Below are 22637 nucleotides of genomic sequence, written 5' to 3' on the forward strand. Positions count from 1 at the left end.
CTCTTGTCGTTTGGAAGCTCAACCAGCCAAAAGTAAAAGGCGGATCACAAAGCTGAGCACATTGGCTAAAACGAGACAAAAATACCTACGTTTTGATGTATAAATTGTGTATGACAAGTACAAATTGTGGGTGTACAAGCAATTTATAGAGAAGGAACTAAGATAATTTTTTTGAAGCTTCACCCTCTGAATGATGACATCATCACTCTAAGAAGCCACATACACACCCTGTTTAATCGATAAAAAATCCTGAAAAGATCACTAAACTTAAACAGCTTTTTCACAAAAACTGTAAAAGATATCAAACTGAAAAGTAGACCCCGGATAGCTGAATATTGTGTGAACAGTTTAAAGTCTGAATCACGTCTGTAGGTGGAAGAATGTAGGAGGAGATACATTTTGAAGCAGAAGAGTATTTGAAGGATTTGAAGCTTGCTCTCATTGACTTTAATGTTAAAAAAAAGTGTTAAAAAGCTGAATATTTTAAAAAGTATAAATAGTTGAAAAAAAGTTGAAGAAGCTGAACATTTGAAAAGTTGAATGGTTTTAATAGCTGAAAGTATGCAGAAGTTACGCTGAGCCAAAAAACGTACGGAATAAAAAAAATGGCCGACACGAATAACAATAGTTGGAATGCCGTTGAACAGCATTCCCACTAATTATGTTTGAAAAGTCAGAAAATGTAAGTCAATAGGTAATGTATATAATGGTAGCAGGGGGATGGTAATGTTAAGTTGCTCTGGAGTGTTAATGAAAAATGGGCTTAGTTTTTTTTTTCATGTACTTTTGAGACGGAGGTCATTTCGTTGGTTTGCATCGTCAAGTCAAAAACTCAAAGTGAAGTTAAAGTGCCCGGGCTTCAATATTAAATCATGAGGTAAAAATAACACCGTGCAACATTGGCCAAGCTTTATCCTGCACTAATTAAAAGTTATTGAAGATGAATGCATCTCAATGTCTGAATCTACACCCCAGCCTATAGCCTTTTTGTTTTTGGGAAAATCTGCATCAGGAAAAATCATGCTTGTTTGGCTACTAGATTCTGTTTACACTATACACTGTAGCAATCACCTGGATTACTTTTGATAAAAGTCAGAATCAGATGTTTTTTTGTGGGATCTGAAGTTAAACCTTTTTCTATGATTTCGCAACAGATTAATGGACATTTACACTCCATTGCGAATATTTCTGCAAATATTTGGATGTTTACATCTCTAGAACATACACTGCAGTTAGTAAGGACAACAGATACATTTATAGAGAATGGTTGGGATTCACAAGGTATTTGCGATGGACCCTTAACGTCTAATATATACATATATACCCATGGCAAGGTGGGGGCAAAATTACACCACAAAAAATGGCTTCAAAAGAGCTGACATGATAAGCAATTAAAGGCATAATGTCAGCTCAACTGTCTTTTCACCTGTAATTCAGCTATTAAGGAGTCCTCAGAGATTTCTTTGGACCTGTAATCAAGAGACTTGGCAGTGACCTTTACAGGGTGCAGACGTGTTTGGAGGTCAAACTTACAAAGAGCCAACTAATTATTCCAACAAAGGAACAAGTTAACATTGATTGCAGACTCACTACAAATTAAGCCCAGTCTTAATTGGTAATCTCCAAGACAGACAGGATCCTCCCCTGTTATTCTTTCATTTAACTTTTATCTGCTTAGAAGGGGCTTTCTTCTCCACAGCAATTTCCCTTTTTAAAGTGGAACTAATCAGACTTTAAGACATACGGCAAGTTCATTTCAGTTATGTCTGAAATCCTTTAACATTTTAAATCTAAATACATAATTTATGCCATAGCCACAGACCAACCAGAACCACAAAGTTTTACCTTGTCATGACTGATTTTAGGTTTTACAGACAAACAGTCGGATGAGCGGACAGATAGAGAAAGTCAATCTTCGGCACACATACATTCAAACATGCACACACTCCACAGCCTTTTGTTAAAGTGATTCATGAACAGCAGTATTGGGAACTGATGACTCGTAGCAGCCCCGGTGTCATCCAAGGATCCTCCTTTTCCTTATTCACAGCTTTACACACACACACATACATTCATATCCACCTCCATGTTACCCATTTTCATTTGCAGAATTTATATCCTGCACCGTAGCTTTTGGTCTCCTGCTTTAATCCATATATCCAATTGATTCACAGCTGATGCAACCCAGTATTGCTGTTGTTTCCCCCCCTATGATTGGTGGTTTATAGGTTTATTACTGGGGTTTGACATATCTTTCTGTGGGTCAGTGGGCTTATTACTGGATATACTGTAAATCCTCCCTATGACTGACAGAGGATCATGACAGTGCTTGCTATAGTCTACCCATAGAGGTGCTAAACACCATTGAGATGTAAATACAATGCTGTAGAGATAGAAGCCTCTTTTACTTCTTTGAAAAAAATGCATGGATGTTCACGGTAACGACAAGATACAAGTATTTAGGCCAAAATAATCGCCCCCTGGCTCTGGCTCCATTGTTTGTTCCAATCTCCTCTGACTCTTGGCAATAACGTGAGTAGGCGTATTTTCCAAAATATCAAACTATTTCTTTAAGCAATATTCATAAACAGTATACAGTACAGCAGAAGAGTACCTCAGGGGTCATGAAGCAAAAACTGGGGTGTAAGAAGAGTTTGAGAGGCCAAAGGGAAAGATGTTCGGGTAACTTCATTGGGGCTGTGATCTCTGTGGGGATTTGTAGATTGAGACACGTTAAGTTCAAATCTTGTTGGTGACTCAGGGCCTTGCACCTGGTGCAGCACAAGACTCAACACAAGTGTCTTTGCTAGTTTAAGACAGACGCAGTTGTCAATTTCCCGTCCAGCGCCCACGTTGTTTAAATAGCAAATGCACCCGCGCCCATCTGTGCGCCCATGGGCCTGCTGGTCTTACAGGGATGTGTGTTCAGGTGAATTCTTGGCGTATTGCTATCTTGAGGCAGCGGGAAGTGATTGCGCCATTGACCAACAAAAACCTGGTCTAAAGTCAATAACGCAGCATTTCATTGTCATTTTAACACCTGCTTCACCTTGTGGAGTTTGGGTGGCATTGTGCTCGTGCCATATATGACCTGCTTGCGCGCTTTCACTTCACGCACGAGCAGATCAGTTTCTTCTCCTTAAAATCTCTCCTTCCTGCTTGGCAAATCCACAATCATAATAGCTATGTGCCTGGATTTTAAAGGGAATGGGAGATGACACTGATTGTTTTATTGCATGTTACGCCCAAAACACAATTCAACACATTTAAACCTTTAAGACTGACTTAAGACACTGAACAATGCCGGAGGTTATTGTAGATGTCACCTCCCTTCTGGCAATCTGAGCATGTTCAACTGGGAGGAGACCACAGGGCAGAACCAGAGCACGCTGGAGGGATGACATATCTGATCTTGCCTGGGAAAGCCTCAGGATCCCCCCAGGATCTACTTTATCCACAGTCAAGAAATGTGAAAGCATGGTCTCAAGTTACTGCGCTAGCTCCACTGTTACAGGTATCACCATTCAGATAGGAGTTACAGATTGTTTTTTAATCTAGTTCAGAGTTAACAATCTAAATTTATGTTTGAATTTAATAACACTTTTACACTGTACCCCAACGATAACAGTTCATACCATACAGTGCATTACCTAATGGGCTCCGGATGGTTGAAGGCAACACATGAAGGAAGTGGAGTGAGTAGAGTGGAGGTAATGAGTCAGGCAGCCCTTGGCTCCAAAGGGGGGGGACCCATAAAGTCTGAAATTGATGGAGGTTTTTAATGTGTCCAGAGTCACATCTTGTTACGGGTCCCTATAAATTCCTACCAGTGCCTGTGGGTTAGTATACCTTCGTCAAATCAAACTCCAGGTTTATGACAGTAAGAGACAGGTCAGAAAAGGACATTTTGGCTGTGTTGATTGCAGCTGTTCTAGAAGATTTTTATTTATTAACATTTTAACACAAGTTGAACCATAGCAACCAGTGTGGCTTCAAATGAGAGAGATCTTTGAAACATAATCCACTTATTTACTTCATTAGCAGCCCAATATCCACATCCACACATGCATTTTAGCAGAATCAGCTTTAATGGTTTCATATTTGTATTTGCAAAAGGACACAATGAAGAGCATATCTGCTACCTTTTTTAGGAAATGAATGCTTACCTCAGGGGGTGAGACTGGGGTCGACAGTCACCACACAAGTGGAGTACAAAACAAGTGATGAACACACCGATCTCAAACAACCTAAGGTTGAGTATTTGCATTTGGGCAAACAGAATTTACTCTAAATGTATGTGTGTTTGTACACTCTAATACCACCCACGCACACACAAACACACAATAAAATGTCACTGGTAATGGTCTTTTTCAACTTCTCTGGCTGTGACATTTAGAAATCTTTGGAAATGCAAGGCCAGTTCGCCCCAAGGTGGCACACAGAACAGCGAAACTAGCCACAGTATTGTTTGCAATTTTAATTGCTAATTTGATAGCAGGGGACAAGATTAGATTTGGGTTTAAATTTTTCAAAGGAAAGGAAAATCGGTTGGTGCTTGTGCGCCGCGCAAGGAATTCAGCTGTGCCATTCATTGTTGGTGGTTTTCTGAGCTGCACTAACTGTGGCACACAAATGACTCAGCAGAACACAAGGCATCGTGGAATGGAAGGGAAGAGAGCTGCTATGCAGAATGGAGCATCCATTCCAAAGTTTCCCTCCATTTCAATCAATATGAGTTAGAAAGGGCAAATGAGACAGTGAAAGTGAACAAGAGTGCAACAACTGAAAAAGTCTGGAGCTTGTCTTATTTGCAGCACTTCCACAAGAATTCTGGAGTTTAACAAGAAAGAAAACACATCAAAGTTTTCCAGCAGACTCTGGTGTTCTTTGTTCTCCCCACAAGGCGCAGGACTTTTGTCTCCGTCTCCCGGTGAGTCAGCAAAGCCAACAAAGCACCGACCATACACAGAGTCAACCAGACCACAGAGGAAGGATGGAAATGATTTTTACAAAATGTTTTCAAACACAGCCAATCATCTCTTTTTCTGTTTTCTTGTGACTCCAGCAAAGCCTCAATCTTTAAAATGAGAGTAAGAAGGGGGGAATTGGACATCCCAAATTAAGAGAGAAATACCAAAACAGTATGAAAGAAGTAAGAATGTATTGAATCGTTTCAACAAATGAGACAAAAACATTTTAAAATGATCTGGCATTTTCTGATAATTTTGCAACAAATAGCGTTAGGCATATTTTCCACGGCAAAGGCTTTAAAATATTTAAGAGGGGATGCTGTACTGACATTTTAAATCTTAATTTAAATGTAATTCCAATCTGGTATATAATATAAAAATAAAAAAAGGTGTATGGATTGTCAATATTTTAGCTTTAACTAAAGTGACCTTTTTTGGAGTATGTCACAGCAGGCTACAGAAATGAAACACAAGTTGAGGCCACACAACACGATCAGAGCCTGATTTCTTGATAACAGAAATAGCAGTAGTTAGAAGGGTTTCATAACAAATCGTGATGAGAAAGCGGTTCTCAAACATTAAATCAGAATCTTCCGTCAGGAAATACAAAACTGAATATTTCATCACTATCTGGGATCCTTTGAAGTAATCTAATTTTGTGAGGAGCAGAATTGGCAGGCAGATTAACATCTTAAACTTTGGTTGCCAGATAAGCGCCCAAATTGCATGAAATATGAGCATGTAAAGAACACAGGGAGCTTGATGAACGTACGGTGTAACGGTGTAGTTATTTTTCCCCACCAACGTGTGCACAAATCTTCATTACTGCTGAATTATTCTTTGCAATGTTCATGCTACTTCTGCACATCTGTGTGTTTTACCTGCAGGGTCAATTCCAATCATTGTTGATGTACTCATACCCTGACAAATACGTTCTTTTATTTATAGCAATACAAGGTAGGTTGCTGTCAAAGTAGATTGTCACATTGTCTGTTTTGTGACAATCCTTCCATATGTTTTTGTTTCCTAAAGTTGCCCTTATCAATATTTGTATTTTAACAATGGCTCAAATTGTTTTGACATTTTGTTTTTGCTTATATTGGATGCATGAAAGTAGAGAGTCACTCGAGAAAGGAGATGAGCGAAAGGTGAATGACATGCAACAAATGTCTACGGCTGGAATTAAACCAGATGCATCTCCTTTAAAGGTCCAATGTGTAGGAATTTTTTACAGCTACGGTAGCCTTCACACTTCAAAAAGCCGGTCTCTTGCTCTTTTCAATATCCTTTTTCTTTTTCTGGGCGAAGAAGAAGACTGCTGTTCCTGAAATTTGGATTTTGAATACGTGTTGTCCTCCTTGTTTCCTTCTTCAAACTTGCCGGACAGCGAAAACGCGAAAGGCGGAGCAGTGTGTCCTGTATGTCCCTTACCGGCTAACGTATTTCAAGATGGCACATCAGTGTTTCCCACACAGACTAATTTGTGGCGGTGCACCACACAATCAACACCAGCCATCGCACACTGCATTTGTTATTAATGATTTATTTTTTTAATGCTATTTAAAACACGCAGTGTATTTGTTCAGCTGCATTTCCTTTCCCTGCTCTCCTCCGTCTCTCTGTCACTTGCGTCTTGCTCACATACACACAAACATTTTGAGTGGGCGGGCAAAATTAGACTGGGACCAGTGCAGATCTGGCCCAGTCAGCTGTGCAGAAAGAAACACAGCCGAGACTGGCAAAACAAACAGCGTGCACATGCTCAACATCCACAACAACAATGCCTCTGAAGCATTTTTCCTGGATCACTGGTGCTTTATGAATAGCTGAGCATGGAAGCAGAACCTGCATTAATATATGCAAAGGGAGAGAGAAAGAGGCAGAGAGAACGAGGGAAGACACATAGGCAAGTGGAAAGACAGATAAAGATAGAAGATGGCGAGAAATAGAGTGATAAAGTCAGAGAGTTGCATTCATCAAGACTGAGAAAGACAGAGATAGTGAGAGAATTGAGAGAGGATTACCTCACCACTCAATGCAGATCCAGACCTTACAGCAATGCAAGTGAAAAATATTGCTTTGACTGGAAAAGTGTAATCAGGCTCCAAACATAGATATAGTAGAAGCAACACACCAGGAATGTTGATCTTTTCTAACCTTGGCTTCAAAGCAGAGATATGGGCCAAAATACAGACTAAAGAGCAAGAGAGGTTAAATGAAACTACAGAGACAGAAGGAATCACAGCCAGGTATGCTGGCAGATGGAAAATGCATGAGAAAGGAAGTGTAACCAAAAAACACAAAGAAAAGAAAAACATCATCCATTTAGTGCTGAGGCAAACACTTACTCCAATAAGTCCTCCGCCATCGATTTCACAGCCAGAGAGAATTTGTGTTCGATACGCAAGTTATTCAGCACGGCCATTCACTGTCACCATCTCAGCTTGGGTAAATCAATTAAAGTAAAAAAAAAAATCAAACCTCATTTAATTTTGCTGGACCAACCCCCTCAGCAAGAATTTGTGTCAAAAAAGTTAAAGGTTTAAAAGAAGGGAAGGGACGGATCAACAAAGGAGTGGAGTGAGTTTGAGAGAAAGCAGATGCAAAAGAATAAAAAGAAAAACATACGGGAGGCAGAGCAAGAGGAGACAACACAGCAGAGAGAGTCCAGTAAAAACTGGTTTGTGAGTCATGAACAGTTTGATTCTTCTGAACAACATAGTCTGAGTTATGATAATTCAACAATGAAGTAAGTGGCTTCTCATGAACCAAACTCAATTCATTATTGGGGGCACGCATGATGTCATTTTGTGAGGAGAATAGATGCTGTGAATTAATGATACTCTCACAGTATCAGATCAGTTTCAAAATACTGTGTAATTATGCAGTTGTTCAGGTGCAGATGTGATGCACTCTACCCCCCAAAACGTATATTCTATGTGTCAAACAGGCCCAATGGCTGAAATTACAGTTTGTGTGATTTTTGCAAGGTGGGCCTCTCTCTCTCTCTCTTGCATATGCATTTAAGGGATAATTGCACAAAAAATATCTTAAGAGTTTTATTATGAATCAGAATCACAATTACATGAAATTACAATTACTTTAAAGCTCACTTAATTTCTGGGGCCAGTGTTGCATGAAAACTTTCACACTCCGCATTAATTCAAAATAAACAAATAAAAAGTAGATAAAAATGATTCTTTAAAAGAAAAAAACAATAATAAAAATGTGACTGTTTTAAATTGTAATTTCCCCACTGAAGATAAATAGCAAGTATAAAATAAAAAATAAATACTGTAACAGCAAACAGAGGAGTTTTTTTGCTTATAATTTGAACTTGACGTTTAATGTAATGTAAAAATCACCATAGGAAAGCAACTGCACTGAAACATTTACAGTGTGCATCAACCTCCGTATTCTAGTAAAACGTCAGCTGTATCAACAGCACACACAACCTCCCCTCCGCTTCTTCCATCTCAACACCAGCTGCATGGCTCCAGGAATGGCAACGTTTGCTGTATTAAGGATTATGTTTCAATCTCTTTTCTTAAATTCCAATGTTGTTTCCATGATTCTTTTTGCACTTTTAATATAATTAGGCCTAAATATTTATTTTTTTAATCACTAAATTGTGAGTAGTACAGTCTGAGGTGGAACCGTAGCCTAAGTAAATGTTTTAGAGGCAAAAACACTAGAGCCATTATTATTTTTAATTTTGTTTTTAGAAATCCCATCACTGAACTGTGCCCACTCAGCTTTCACAATTTGCCTGGAACGTAGTTAGGAGCTGATTTAATAATGAGCCGCCTTTGTAAATTAGTAAATTTATTAGTAGTAAAATTACATTTATTTTTTTTAATTTTCCAATTCCACTGATTAAGGCAATTTCAGTGGATTTTCAAAAGGATCAGAAAATAACTAGAAGAAGAGGGAAAAAAAACACAGGCAAGCAGGAGAGGCAAGACAAGGTTATATGTGACACTCAGAAAATAGAAAATTGGAGATATATATAAATGGAAGGTGGACGAAAAGTCAGAGAGACGAAGCCATTGACTGAAAGAGAAGATAGGTTAAAAGCAAGGAAAAGAGCAAAGGGTGACAGGGAAAGTAGGAGACAGAGAAATATTTAGTGCAGAAAAACATACATGAAACGACAAAGAGGAGTGGCAATCAGATTGAGAGAGGATGGGAAAACCCAAACTATAAGTGAGGCTGAGGGCAAGAGAAAGAAAGGGTAAGGGGAGGAATGCTTTACACAGCAGGCTCCAGTTTGGACGTGAGCCAGTTTAATTTGTCAGTCGGTGTACAAATGATGAAATGGATGACACCCACGGGACTGCTAACTGTAATAACTACAGCACAGAGAAACTCAGACATGCGCAAACACAGACACACACTTTATAGACAGATCTATCCTGACCATCAGTATTAGTGGCTTCAGTTTCAAGACCTGGAACATCCATTAAGATTATAGTCAAATAATTTTCTGTGAAGTCTTCAAATCAACTTCAGTTAAAGTGCAATACTCCTGAGCAAAACTCAAACTGAACTTTTTCAGACCTACAAGTGGTTGGTAATGATCTTGCTGGTTACATCTCTTCTTATCATCATGGCCTCTAAAGGCCACAAGAATCTTAGGCCTTTAGTAACCAAACTGGACACACTTGGTAATACACCAAAACTCAGATTTAAAAAAAGACTGCAAAAGTGTGTTCAAAGGCCAAGTCAATTCAAAGAATATGAATTAACAAATAAATAAATAAATGGTGGGTTAAAATGCAAAAAAAATGGCCACAAACTAACAAAATCAACAAATAAAAAAGGGAAAACAAAAGAAAAAAGTCATTGGGGATGCGACAAGAAGCAGGCATGCCTATGGTGCTAGCTGGTGTGGGTGTGGATGAAGAGTCCAATTTGGTTAGTACCCCTGTCCATAATTCCCAATGGCAGGCCTGCTTATCTGTAGAAGTCTTTTTCACTGACACAACTGTCTTTATGAAGAAATGTTACAAGAGAGGACTGAGTTATGGGTGGCTCTTCTTTGCTCATACATGCTGTTTTCTGGTCTGACAGCAGGAGCCAATCACTGTCTGAAGTGCAGACTTGTTTGATTTGGCGGTTGTAGGACGGGAATTTGCAGTATGGAAATTGGGATCAGAAATCACAGCTTGGCAGAAGCTCACTTTTCAACCAGTGGCTTGTAAAGAAAAAGGGGGACTTAAAGATTTGGTTTATCATTTAAGCTTTTAAAAATGATTTAGGCTTCATAAAACATTACTAAGCTGCAATAACTATCTTAAAATGAGTCATAACTTTGTAAATGACTTGCAATGTGTTGTACTTTATCTACAGTAATTATTTTGAAAAGTGGTTTTCACTTTTATCCAAATGTGTCTAAAGGAGGCTCAAAATATTGTGCAGCTAACAGTGCTAGTGTTCTAAAAAATAGTGTAAAATCAATACCATTTTCTTCCATTTAAAGCCTGTTCTGGAACTACTGGTTCTACTGAAAGTGAGCCAAACATATTACTGGCTCAAAATAACTATAAAATGAATACACCTGCAGTGTTTTATTACTGTCTTCTTTAGAAGTAATGGTAAACCACGTTTTAGTTTGTTTTACATTTTATAGTTGATAGACTTGTTGTTCTGGAAGATAACATAATACACTTCGCTGTGACTCAGTGAGTGTTGCAAAATGCAGTCATAACAAAAGCTCGGCCTGACCTTATGATATAATGCAGTGCATCAGATTAAGGCAGTAAATGTGTTTTGCCTCACAGGGGGGAAAAAAGCTATATAAAATCTTCCAAGAATAATTTTGTTAACTGATGCCTGTTTTCTCAATAGTCAAACACTTTTCCTCAAACAGGGAAAGCAAAGCCAGTTTTCACTCTTCATCTCCTTTTCCTCTGCCAAACATCCAGTTTTATACACTTGATCCTTCACTTCCTCCTCCTCCATCCTCACACTGCTTCCATCTTTTGTTGCTCTAAATCATCCATCTAACTTCCTTCCCCTGTAATTCTTAGTCTCTGTCGTTGTCTCACTTTCTCCATCCCTTTTTTCTAACTCCTGGGCCAGGTTGCCTTTCTTCTCTCACACTTGTTGACTTCTCCTGGGATCATCACCTTAAGGAAACCCCGCTTCCACCTTAAGTGCCTTTCCATTACTCTGAAAACTCAGAGGAATTTTCGTGAGATCAATGCTTCAAGGGCTGAGGGAGTAAGTCAACCTCTAGGCATCCCCAGAATGCAGTTCAGATTTTTCATCATTTCATGAGCACAATGTGCAATGGAGTAATCCAGTAATAGATTATTAAGGAACTTTTCAGAGGCAATATTGTATCACTTTCCTGTATGTTGTCCTTGATTATATATACAATTATTGTACCTTCTTGAGGATTGGACATAGTTGAACCCATGCAGATGAAACCTACATGTACAAAGAATATTAAGAATGGTTTCCTATTATGTTTTTGTCAAATTATCTTTTTCATTGCTTGATAATTCATTCCTTTTGATGGTGTTTAAGGATGCAGGAAAAAGGTAAGGACCATATCATGAAGTAAGTACAGAGTGTGTGAAAAAGTGACATGGGAAACCCACCATTTTCCTCAAAATTATATAATCTTAGCATGAAGCATGAAGAAGCTGCAAGCCATCTACCCCTCCTCCTCACTGTATTGTTTTTATCCTCCTCTACACTTTGCTGCTTGTTTAAAGCACATTGTTTCCATAGAGACGGAGTTACTGCCTGACAACTTGTGGTCAAAGGACTGTGAGAAGGAAATAAATAACGGGGCAGTCAAACATCTGGATTTTCTATTGTTATGCTTCAAAGACTCTCAACAGAGATTTTAGGGTGCCTGGGTAGCTCACCTGGTAGAGTGCGCGTCCATATATAGCTGTTTTCTCTTTGACGCAGCAGCTGCGGGTTCAACACCGACCTCCGGCCCTTTGCTGCATGTCATTCCCCCTCTCTCACCCCTTTCACATCTTCAGCTGTCCTATACAAATAAAGGCCAAAAAATAATCTTAAGAGAAAGTTTTTAGATTTTAGTCTGAAGGTGTCCAACACCTTGTACAAGGCTCCAGACATGGAATGAAAACCCCACGTCTTGCACAAATGTACAATATGTAATTTTCTGCCGCTAATGGTCTGTCAATCAAAACCATGGATGTAAACACAAACTGTTGAAAGGGGTTTGCTGTGACGTTACTCCCTGCCGCTGGGAAACATACTTTGCCGTGGGGTTGAATAAAATTACAGATTTCTCTGGGTTTGAACATTGTTGAAAACATTTGGGATAATCCCAGTTCAAAACTAAAAATAGTTGTTTTTAGACATTTTAATGCAGACATATTACATATATCTTTAAGTGAGTCAGGAAATACAAATATGTGGCAGGTAGGGTTGGGTACCTTTCGCATCTGAACAAATACCAGTATCGATACCTCAAATTCGGTTCCGGTACCCAACGACCCCGGATAAGCGATATATATATATATATATATATATATATGTGGTGCTAGATCACCAAAGTCACTGACATTCATCCGCTGGGGACCATGAATATCTGTACAAAACCTTTATGATCATTCATCCAATAGCTGTCGAGATATTTCAGTCTGGACCAAAGTGTTAGACTAATGACCAACCAACCAACAGATAATAAACATGAAAGATGACAATAGACAATAATTGAGCGTACACAGAGTTTTGCTAAGTTATTAATGTAACAACTACCGAGCCACTTGTACATTTGGTGACAAAACACACACTCACAGGGGATTGATCATCGAGCGCATGACTTGAAAACAAAGTGGGATGAAACAACTTACATTGCCTCATTTTCTAGTACCTGAAGAGGCTGGCTGGAAATCCAGCTGCTGACATCTCTTACAGCAATACACGCACACACAGAGCATAAAAGCTAGCCACAGGCCTGGTTAAATGTCTCACAGCACTTATGTGGCTAAAATGGCTTTACCTGCTGTTGAATCCAGTTGACATCTCCCTTATCTATCAACTTTCCACACTATGGCATCCATGCCCAGAGTCACTGTGGCCTCACACCTACAAAAGGAGGTCTGCAGCGGAGCGTATGTGTGAATGCGTTTAGATGCCTTACTTACACAGACTGCACACTTGAAAAAAGCATGAACATTCGACCTCACTTAAAGCGCGCACAATCAATCTGTGGTGAGTGCATACCCACACTGATACTCACAGAGAGCATGACTCAGGCCTTGACTAAAGTGCAATGTACACACCCTGCTGCACTGCTGACATGGTATGCTTCAAGCAATGACGCAGTATCTGACTTGGGAATATGTCACTCATGAGCTCTATCTCTGCAGCCTGAAACTACACTACTATCAGTTTCCTTCAAATTTACACTCTTGCATTCTAATAACTGTCAAAGTTTCGATGTAAATTGCTGAGTCATTGAAGTTGAACTTGTAACAAGTCGCATTGAGATCCCTATGGGTGTTTTATGCACATAGTTTTTAGTTTCATGTTTTGGATTTTAAATATCCACCTCTGAAACCTGGGACTACTTCTTTAGTTAAAAAAAAAACATTTTTTAAAGTAGTTTTTTCTGTGGGGTTATGCCTGTCCCTGGGACACTGTATCAAGTTGGTGGTAGAAACTAAATATTTCTGAATGTTATAAAATGTATTCTATTATATACTGATTAAAATTATATATTTCTTTGTGATTTTGGGTTTGACTGACATGTTGAGTTCTAAATATTATTAATGATATTAATTAAATATCAAACCTTCACTAAATTATTGGAATGCTGATTTGTATGTTTCTTTTTTGTCCCTTGCCTTTTTCATCACACACAATTATCACACACGCTTACTCAATATTTAAGGCATTATAAAATGAAATAGCACAACCAGAATGTACAGTGAGTGCCAAGATATTAAATGTGAATGGATAGGGCTTGATTAATTGAGGAGGGCTGTCTTTTGAAGATGATTTACCATAGATTACAGAGCTGAAATTACACTGATGTGACTTCAAGACATGCCCTTTCCATCCTGACACTGGGTGCAGTCACACCGAGTGGTTCAGATACAATACGTTGTGGGGATATCTCTGTGGCCTGATCTATATTACTGATGCCTTAAAGTTAACTTAAACTGACACAGAGGGGATTAAAGAAAGATGCCATCATGCTCAGGTTTTCAAGTGTTAAAAAGACTGTACATGTACTGTTAGCAGGGTGCAGAGCACAGAGCACATAACAGGAATAAGGTCAAAGATCATCAGCAGTGGTGGTTAAGTATTTTTGTGTAATTATATTTATATATATATATATATATATATATACACACACACACATATATATACACACATATATATATACACACACATATATATACACACACACACACACATATATATACATATATATATATATATTGCAGAGTTATCAAAAAAAGCAAAGGGTGGCTACTTTGAAGAATCTAAAATATAAGACATGTTTTCAGTTATTTCACACTTTTTTGTTAAGTACATAATTCCATATGTGTTCATTCATAGTTTTGATGCCTTCAGTGAGAATCTATAATGTAAATAGTCATGAAAATAAAAAGGAAATGCATTGAATGAGAAGGTGTGTCCAAACTGTATGAAGTTTTTAAATTATATATGTATCCATAGCTCTAACCAAAGTTCCAACATTATACTTGCAAAACAATCATTTCGTCACACTTCTGTCTCATGAATATGAGCAAAGAGATGAGATTATTTCCCTCCTGTAATATGTCTCTCTGTTCAATACCAGTTTGAGGATTGGACGGCGTGTTCTTACACATCTTTAATGACACCCTGTTCTCTTCTACAACCATCAGTCAATGTTATGCTAAAAACTGGAGAGAGCTAGGCGTATTTGCAAGTATACCATCATCTTATTTGAAATTCAAATGTGAGGCTGTGTGCAGATAAACAAGTACAACTCTATTCTTAACCCCTTCTTATGTACAGTATGTGGCTGTGCTGCTGTCCAAAAATATAAAGGACATACATGTCTTTTAAGTTTGGTCATGTCTTCATCTGTTTTAGCTTAGCTGCACACTTTATTATTTGTATGTATGCAACTACTGTCCAGGTGAATCTTCCAAACCAGTTAATGGATTTGCACGAACAGTAGCTTCCCTATTTAGAATTACACAATGAGCCTGCTGCCCTCACTACACCATACCTAACATGACAAAAGCAGACTACTGTCTATCATATTTTCACAATTTCACTCTGAAATTGGCAGTTGGGTTTGATTACAGGGTACATGACATACATATTACATTCAGTACATTGTAAAATTATGATAACATAAAACACATAACTAGAATACTTCAATAACATTGACACCTGGTAGACCAGTAGACTGAAGAGAGAAAGGAAAATCTGGAGATGATAAAGTAAAGACATGAAATAAAATTAAAAAGTAATTCGCAGATCTCAAATAAATAACATAACTATGACCTTTAAAATCACCCAGCAAACCAGAATAGAAAGTTTAATATTCCCCAAAAGCAAATTTCTGGATGAATTTGCATCATGTCCTGATACACAGGGCTATTCATTGACACATATGTGCCTGGTGGCGTCATTTCAGGTGCTATGATTTGAATACCAAACAAATGCATCTCTACTAACAACAGTATTAATGACAATTTAATTATGCTATACCACTGGTTTGATAAGCTGTACATAACGTTCTGTATTTTTACATTTTGTTGGAGTAAAAACACAAAATATGACATGACGAAAAAGACCATTACATGTTTTACCAGCTCCTGTAACTTTCACGGAGCAGAGCAAAATTCTATGCTTTTAACCGATCCACAAAGTTGCTCCATGCAGTACTGTCCTCTGAACATATGCTCATACAGTGCTAATGGGCACATCTTTAATGGTTGGAAGTCTTTTCATCACCGTTTAAATCCGAATTCCGAAGCCCATAATGGCTTTCAGGGTTCAACTAAATGCATTTATTATAAGGACTAAATATTTTGACCTTATATTAATAAGCCGGGTTGTACCCTTTTCTCTACACACTGCGCAGGATAAATTCCAAAGTACACTTACACGGCAAAATAAAATGTCACTATATACTCCTAATCAATACACATATAGTGGACACTTTATTAGGTACGCTCCAACATTTCACTCCACTACAAACTGAGTCACATGTAACTAATAACATAAGGTGGAGAAGATCAGATACTGTGTGAACAGCCAAGAAACTTGATCAACATGACTATACAATATGATTGTTGGTGCACACTCTGACTGCGCTGTTCCTAGATCTCAAACCTTTGGGATGAAGTGTAAATCTAAGGCAGAGGGGAGATTTCGGAAGACACTATATTCTGGTGTCCTGTACACACAATCATGCTCCCTGGTATTTAAAAGTGGAGTGAAACTCTGTTCAGAACTAAGCGCACGTTCAAAACTCTTACGAGATAGAAGGCCTGCATTAACCCTAACCTACACACACATTATCAGAGGCCTGAGATGACCAGTGAGTAAGTGAGTGAGTAAACCACCAAATGCCCATTTATTTATAGTGTTATCAAAGCAGGTAGCCTTTGTGGCACGCCAGTACTGACACGGGAATGATGAGGTCACAACACTTGTTTGGGAGTTTTGGCAGTCTTTAAGGGTCAGACAGCATCAGTCAGGTGTGTGAGATAATGAGAGGACATGTCTGCATGCACAGGCACAGTTGTAGTCATTTCAAAGGCCAAAGGCCCTGCAGATTAGTCTGCATGGACAGAAAGTTTCAAATTCTTTGAGATGAAAATATTTCTTCTTCTGGGAGCAGTACAAATGTAGAGCAAATAGAAATATATTGCACTTAAAATGTAGATATTTAGTGCTCAAAATACAGCACTCAAAGTATATTTTGAGGACATATAATGCCCCTTTTTAAGTTCAATTTACATTTGAAGAGACACAAAATCATATTTTTGATTATTATTTCATTATTTTGACAATTAGAGATTTTTTGCTCTTCAATAATGTAGCGGTATTGTCTTTTCGGTGTTTGCAAAGGGCCATTAGTGTCATGTGGTATATGCAAATGTCCTTTCCAGGAAACAGTGTGGGTTACTGGAAAAAAGTAACATGCAGCAAGTATACAGATGCACCTTTTGTGTGTCAAAGCTGCAGAATAATCAAACCCCTGACTCGTGTTTATACCTTTATGTATTGGGTTATGTTTTATGTATTGTTTTAACCACTCTAACCAACTGCCTACCCTCAGATTCTCAAAGGAAGATGATGCTTTTTGAGTGTCTGGCTTGTGTATATTTTTTATGTTCTATCACTACACAACAGCTTTGTTCTGTTTATCATTTGTATTACAAGTATTGCATTTGTAGTTATATTTTTTCTATTGGTGTGGATTTTTCTATAGCGTGAAAACCTTAATCTAAAAGGATAAATTGAAATAGTTCCTCTCAGTTGGTAAAATGTGCTACATAAGAGAAGACATTTACAGCGTGACTGTCACCCATCCACACTTGATTACCTTTAGTTAATCATTAATCTCTTGCCATTTCTGTTTTTACTATGTACACATGTAAACACTGATGCAGTCAGCGGGATTACATCCCTAACACCAGATACAAAACCTGTGACTTCTCAATGCTGAAACAAATTCGCCAAACTGACGACACTGCACCCGACCTTAGCAGGTAAGAGACTTTTAACATTGGTAGATTTATTAAATCAAACCCAGTATACATAGTATATGCAGGAGTAACTTGGATACATAACCTTATTGATTCCTGTGCTTTTCATTTAGTCTTTTCATCATATGAACCTTCAAATAACTGTGAAGATGATCCTTGTTATGTTCCTTCTGTGTTCAGGTAAAGGTTCTTTTCTGGGTCTTTATCTAATATTCTTTGGGTGTTTTGCATGCCATTTTATTATGTTTCTCAAAGCCGGTATCTTCTGTCATCAGTAGCACTGAGTATTTCTACAATCTGCCTCCACTATTCCCACTTTGATAAGATTCAGCAACTGTGCACAAAGTGATTAAGTATACATCAGACAAGTGGGGATATGTTAACCACCTTATGGTTTTGTAGATAGTATTATATTTAAACCTAGTGAATTTTTTTAAGATTTTTTTTCGGGCATTTTCGGCCTTTATTTTTGACAGGGCAGCTGAAGACATGAAAGGGGAGAGAGAAGGGGAATGACATGCAGCAAAGGGCCGCAGGTCTGAGTCGATCCCGGGCCCGCTGCGTCGAGGAGTAAACCTCTATCTGTGGGTGCCCGCTCTACCAACTGAGCTATCTGGGCACCCTTAGTGAACTTCATTTAAACAGTCCAAAAAGCTCGTAATGTTGTTTTTTGTTTTTATAAGCTGTAAATGTCAAGTAAGTGAAGTATAAAATCTTTTGTGTTCCTTTTTACAGGATTATCTGACTTTACATTTGGATCAAACCGTCTACGAGTTTTCCGTTTTCCTGATAATGAAAATGAACCAGATTGGGATGGTGCATTGAGTGAATGCAATAAGGCAAATGAATCATTTGTAACTTTGTACGATGAAGAGGATGCCAATTTCGTGGCCAACTTCTCGGATGGTAAACAAAGGCTCTGGCTTGGTCTGCGTAAAGGACGAAATATCACTTGGTCAGACGGTGTCCCTGTCACATTCAATGCTACATATGAGATTGAAAAAGCAGGGACTCAGATATGCGTGGCTATTGACAACAACACGTGGACAAGTTTGAATTGTTCAGAGAGAAAACCTTTCATGTGCAACAAGGGTACGTTACAGCTTATTTGATTTCCTTTTTGTTGTTTGTTGTTGTTCCTTTTAACTTTTTCTCTTTAGCTTTAAATATATATTTTTTTAAATATATACTGTATATATTACGGTACTATTATCTTTCACTAGATCATTTGATAACGTTTTCCAATTATGGTTTGAGCACAAATTTAATAATTGATGTCATCTTTCACAAACCAACCCAGAAAAAAGTCCAGAGTCCTAACTTGTGTGCCTAGTTTGTGATCGTTTTTTTCTGCCATGTATTATTTATTTATTGTTTATCTTTTTCAGATGGTAATTACACACTGTATGAAGACGAGAAGAACTGGTGTAAAGCTCTGCAATACTGCAGACATTTCTCGGCTGACTTGGTCAGCATCAGTAATGAGTCGCAAAATGATGAAGTGATTAAAAAGGGAAACAACACAAGCTTTTGGATTGGACTAATGCATGATGAATGGGAGTGGGCGGACAAAAGTTGCTCTTTATACAGGAATTGGGATACTGAGTCGGCTCTTTTAGATCCCATAGAAAAATGCACAATTTCAACGGCTCTAGGATTACTGAAGAACCAGGAATGTCCGAATTCTCAAGCATTCTCCTTTTGCTCCAAAGGTAAGCAATATATAGAAGTAAAGCAGAACCTAATTTTATGTTACACTTGATGGGAAAATCCACCATTAAATATGTATGCAACACTCAATGACTTATACCTACATACAATATATAAATATATACACACTGTCGATATAATGGTTGAATTTTAAGACACCTCTATAGGCGCTGACAGTAGCCATAGTAATAACACTGACATGGGGAAATTTTATAATAGAAGACCTATATTCAAATAAAACACATGATGTTGATGCATGTAAACTGTCAATAGGTCAATTGACCAACTTCAAGCTGTGTCAACTATCAAACCAAACTTGTAAGCGTACAGTCGTCTATGGATATTAACTTTGTTGTTGTTTTCCATTTAAAAACACAGCATTGTAAATTGCAGAGTATAAAGAGAAAAAACACACAAAAAAATTAAGGAATATGCAGAATATGCCTGAAGGACATAAATTAAAGCAGAGAAGGATTAAACGTATATACAGTAAATTATAAATGTAGACATACTACGGAAAAGAAATCTGTAATACAATACTGAATAGAAGAAAAAAAAACACTCCACACAACAGAATAATAGATCACCAGATGTCCAACAGAATAGACAGATCGCTGTTGACAGATGTTTATATCTGTAAATTTTACTTCTGTCTTTTCCCTGGTTTCATGTCAGGTAAAACGAGAATCAGAGTCATCGATCACCATTTAACTTGGGAACGGGCCTTTGACTACTGCAAGGCTAACCACACAGGCATGCTTCAGATTGAGAATGAGAATGATCAGAAGGCTGTTGAACAATGGCTAAATAACACTGATGTTACTGGTCCGTTCTGGATTGGTCTGAGGCAGAGTCGTGTCTTTGGATTCTGGATTTGGAGAGACAGGACAGTGACCTACAGCAAGTGGAAGAATGGCACGGAGCCTAAGCTGCCCATGTCTAACCACTGCGGTGCCATCAACCAGACGGAGTGGAGTGATGAACACTGTTGGCGTAGGCTACCTTTTCTTTGTGAGGAGAAGATTATATTCATGAATTAATCAGTGAGGGGTTGATGCCTGAGCATGTAGATGAAAGTCAGCAACATAACCCTTAACATTTTCCTTTACTACTCTGACTCTTAATGGAAGTCTTTCTTGAATTCAGTTGGTACAAAATAATCTGACATTTTTTGTTGTAACATGAAATTATAGACTGACAAGATTGATATTTTATTTGACAGTGTTTACTGTATGATTATTATCAGTCACGTACTCATCACTCAGTGATTAATATCATTATTACTATTATCATTAATTGTTAAAAAAAGAATATATGGTGGAAATTATTTCTTTCTTTTTTGGGGTTCTTCTGTTGATTTCTGTAGTTACTCCAATCAATCCAATCAATATTTTCAGATCAATGAAGGTTTGTATGAGTGTTTGCATGTGATTCCACTAGGACCACTGTTCCACACATTTGCTTTTTCAGTCTTTGAGTAAAAGGTGTGGTATGGTGCAGTGTAGGACAGCACATATAATCTAGATGTAGATCTAAAGAAGATTGTAAGAGAATGTTTGCTGTGTGCATTACACTTCTTTGAGACTACAACCCTTACATCTGAGCTTTGTTGATAAAATGTCTGATTCATTTCTAGATAAGTTGCTTGTTTGCAATAAAAGACTATGCATTTCAAATCCAACCATTGGGGATCTTACCATGAACTAAGAAATGTGTCTTATTTAATTCTACCTAATACGTGTAGGTTATCTCCCTGTCTCAACGTGTCACTGCTTGAAAACCATTCAGTATATTTATTATAACATGTATTTCTTAATTTACACAACCTACATGTGTTCCTTGACTTTCTTGATTTTGAAATCAGCATTTTTTATAAGTGCTGCTGCTGTAGTATGCATAGCTACAAATCTATGAATAATAAACAATGCTTACATTTTTAAAATAAAAAGGAGATTTTTCTTAAACCATAAAGGAAAGCATAATCCTTCACTTTATCAGAAAATTTAAAATCACCAAATTTCGAGATACATGGTTGTCACTGGACAGGAAGAGTAAGAAAAACTGTAACCTGTAAGGTAACTAAAGCTGTCAGACAAATTTAATATGATTAAAAAGTACAATATTTGCCTCTGAGATGTAGTGGAGTATAAGTATAAAGTTGATTAAATTGGAAATACTTAAGTTAATTGCAAGTACCTCAAATCTATACTTAAGTACATTAATTGACTAAACAAACTTAATTATGCATGTGGTGTGGTAAAACAAAAAGGAGAAATTTGGCAACAGTTCAAAACAATCAAGTGATATACATCAAGAGAACAAAGCAACACAAAGAATGAAGACACAGCTGACAAAATAATGTTGATAAAGACGGTCGATTGTGTTGACAAACAGAAACTTTAACTCAGCAGAATCCAGGCTAATGGCTGCTCGAAAAAAAAAGGCTAAGTTTGGTCCAGAAGAGAGAAGATGACAGGCCACAGCTAGGATAGTCATTTTACAAAAGGAGAGGAAAAAGACAAATATGCAGATACAGCCCTTAAACATTGAACTGGGAGAGAAATTATATTAAACAACAGAGTGAAAACAATGCGGAGCAAAGGAGGGAGAGTGGGAAAAAAATAAAACAGGAAGCTTGGACAACTTCCAGGGCCATTATTCACACCATGGACAAACTTGGAAGGAAGGCTCAATCAGTCACACACTCACTCATCATTATAACTCATCATACGGCTCACATTGCGAATGTCTGTGTGTACGTGAGTGTTTATAGGCCTCTTGATCATTGCTCATTCCAGAGGAACAGACTTTCTTTTGACTTGTCGCTCAGCTCACTTCTCTGACCATTATATGATGTACGTGTACAAGTGTCTGATCATAGCTCATCCGGAGGAATCAGGGCTTCTCGAGGAAACACACTTGTCCACGGCATAAATCACCAGCCACTGAGGATCCTAACTTGTAGCCAAGCACATTTCTTGGTGCAAAAGCAGCACATTTTCCTTGGCAGAGATGTGGACCATATAAGCGGCTGAGATATGGCCCCATTTAGGGTTGAAAGACGGTCCAAGACCGGTGTCCATTCAGCCCGAGCTGAATCCAAAGACAGTCATACCTCCAGGAGTGAGCTAAATGCGAGCGGCAGATGTGGTCCATAGCTGAGCATTATGCTGAATGTTAGTATGTCTTAGTTTTGGTAATGGCAACTACAGTAGCTTTGGTCCAGAACTAAAATTAG

At 38.0% G+C, this 22637-nt stretch overlaps 2 protein-coding genes across 4 annotated transcripts in view; one reads left to right on the forward strand and one right to left on the reverse strand.

Annotated features, from left to right (window-relative positions):
- grm8a (glutamate receptor, metabotropic 8a) overlaps positions 1-22637 on the reverse strand; it is a 412486-nt gene that overhangs the window by 98190 nt on the left and 291659 nt on the right. The window lies entirely within an intron of this gene.
- On the forward strand, positions 17625-21095 carry LOC120553461 (lymphocyte antigen 75-like). The gene is made up of 5 exons (XM_039791871.1): positions 17625-17692; positions 17803-17869; positions 18425-18781; positions 19078-19401; positions 20075-21095. The coding sequence occupies exons 2-5, from the start codon at positions 17815-17817 to the stop codon at positions 20437-20439; spliced, it is 1101 nt and encodes a 366-aa protein (XP_039647805.1). The 5' UTR covers positions 17625-17692; positions 17803-17814; the 3' UTR covers positions 20440-21095.

Source organism: Perca fluviatilis, chromosome 23, assembly GCF_010015445.1.
Source record: "Perca fluviatilis chromosome 23, GENO_Pfluv_1.0, whole genome shotgun sequence".
In the NCBI taxonomy this organism is placed as follows: domain Eukaryota; kingdom Metazoa; phylum Chordata; class Actinopteri; order Perciformes; family Percidae; genus Perca; species Perca fluviatilis.

What these genes read in the sequence shown, in the direction of transcription:
- LOC120553461 (XM_039791871.1), top strand. Translation starts at nt 17,815, where the DNA reads ATGAACCTTCAAATAACTGTGAAGATGATCCTTGTTATGTTCCTTCTG. An exon ending in ACCTTTCATGTGCAACAAGG is followed by an intron (nt 18,782 to 19,077) that starts GTACGTTACAGC and finishes TATCTTTTTCAG; the next exon opens with ATGGTAATTACACACTGTAT. An exon ending in ATTCTCCTTTTGCTCCAAAG is followed by an intron (nt 19,402 to 20,074) that starts GTAAGCAATATA and finishes GTTTCATGTCAG; the next exon opens with GTAAAACGAGAATCAGAGTC.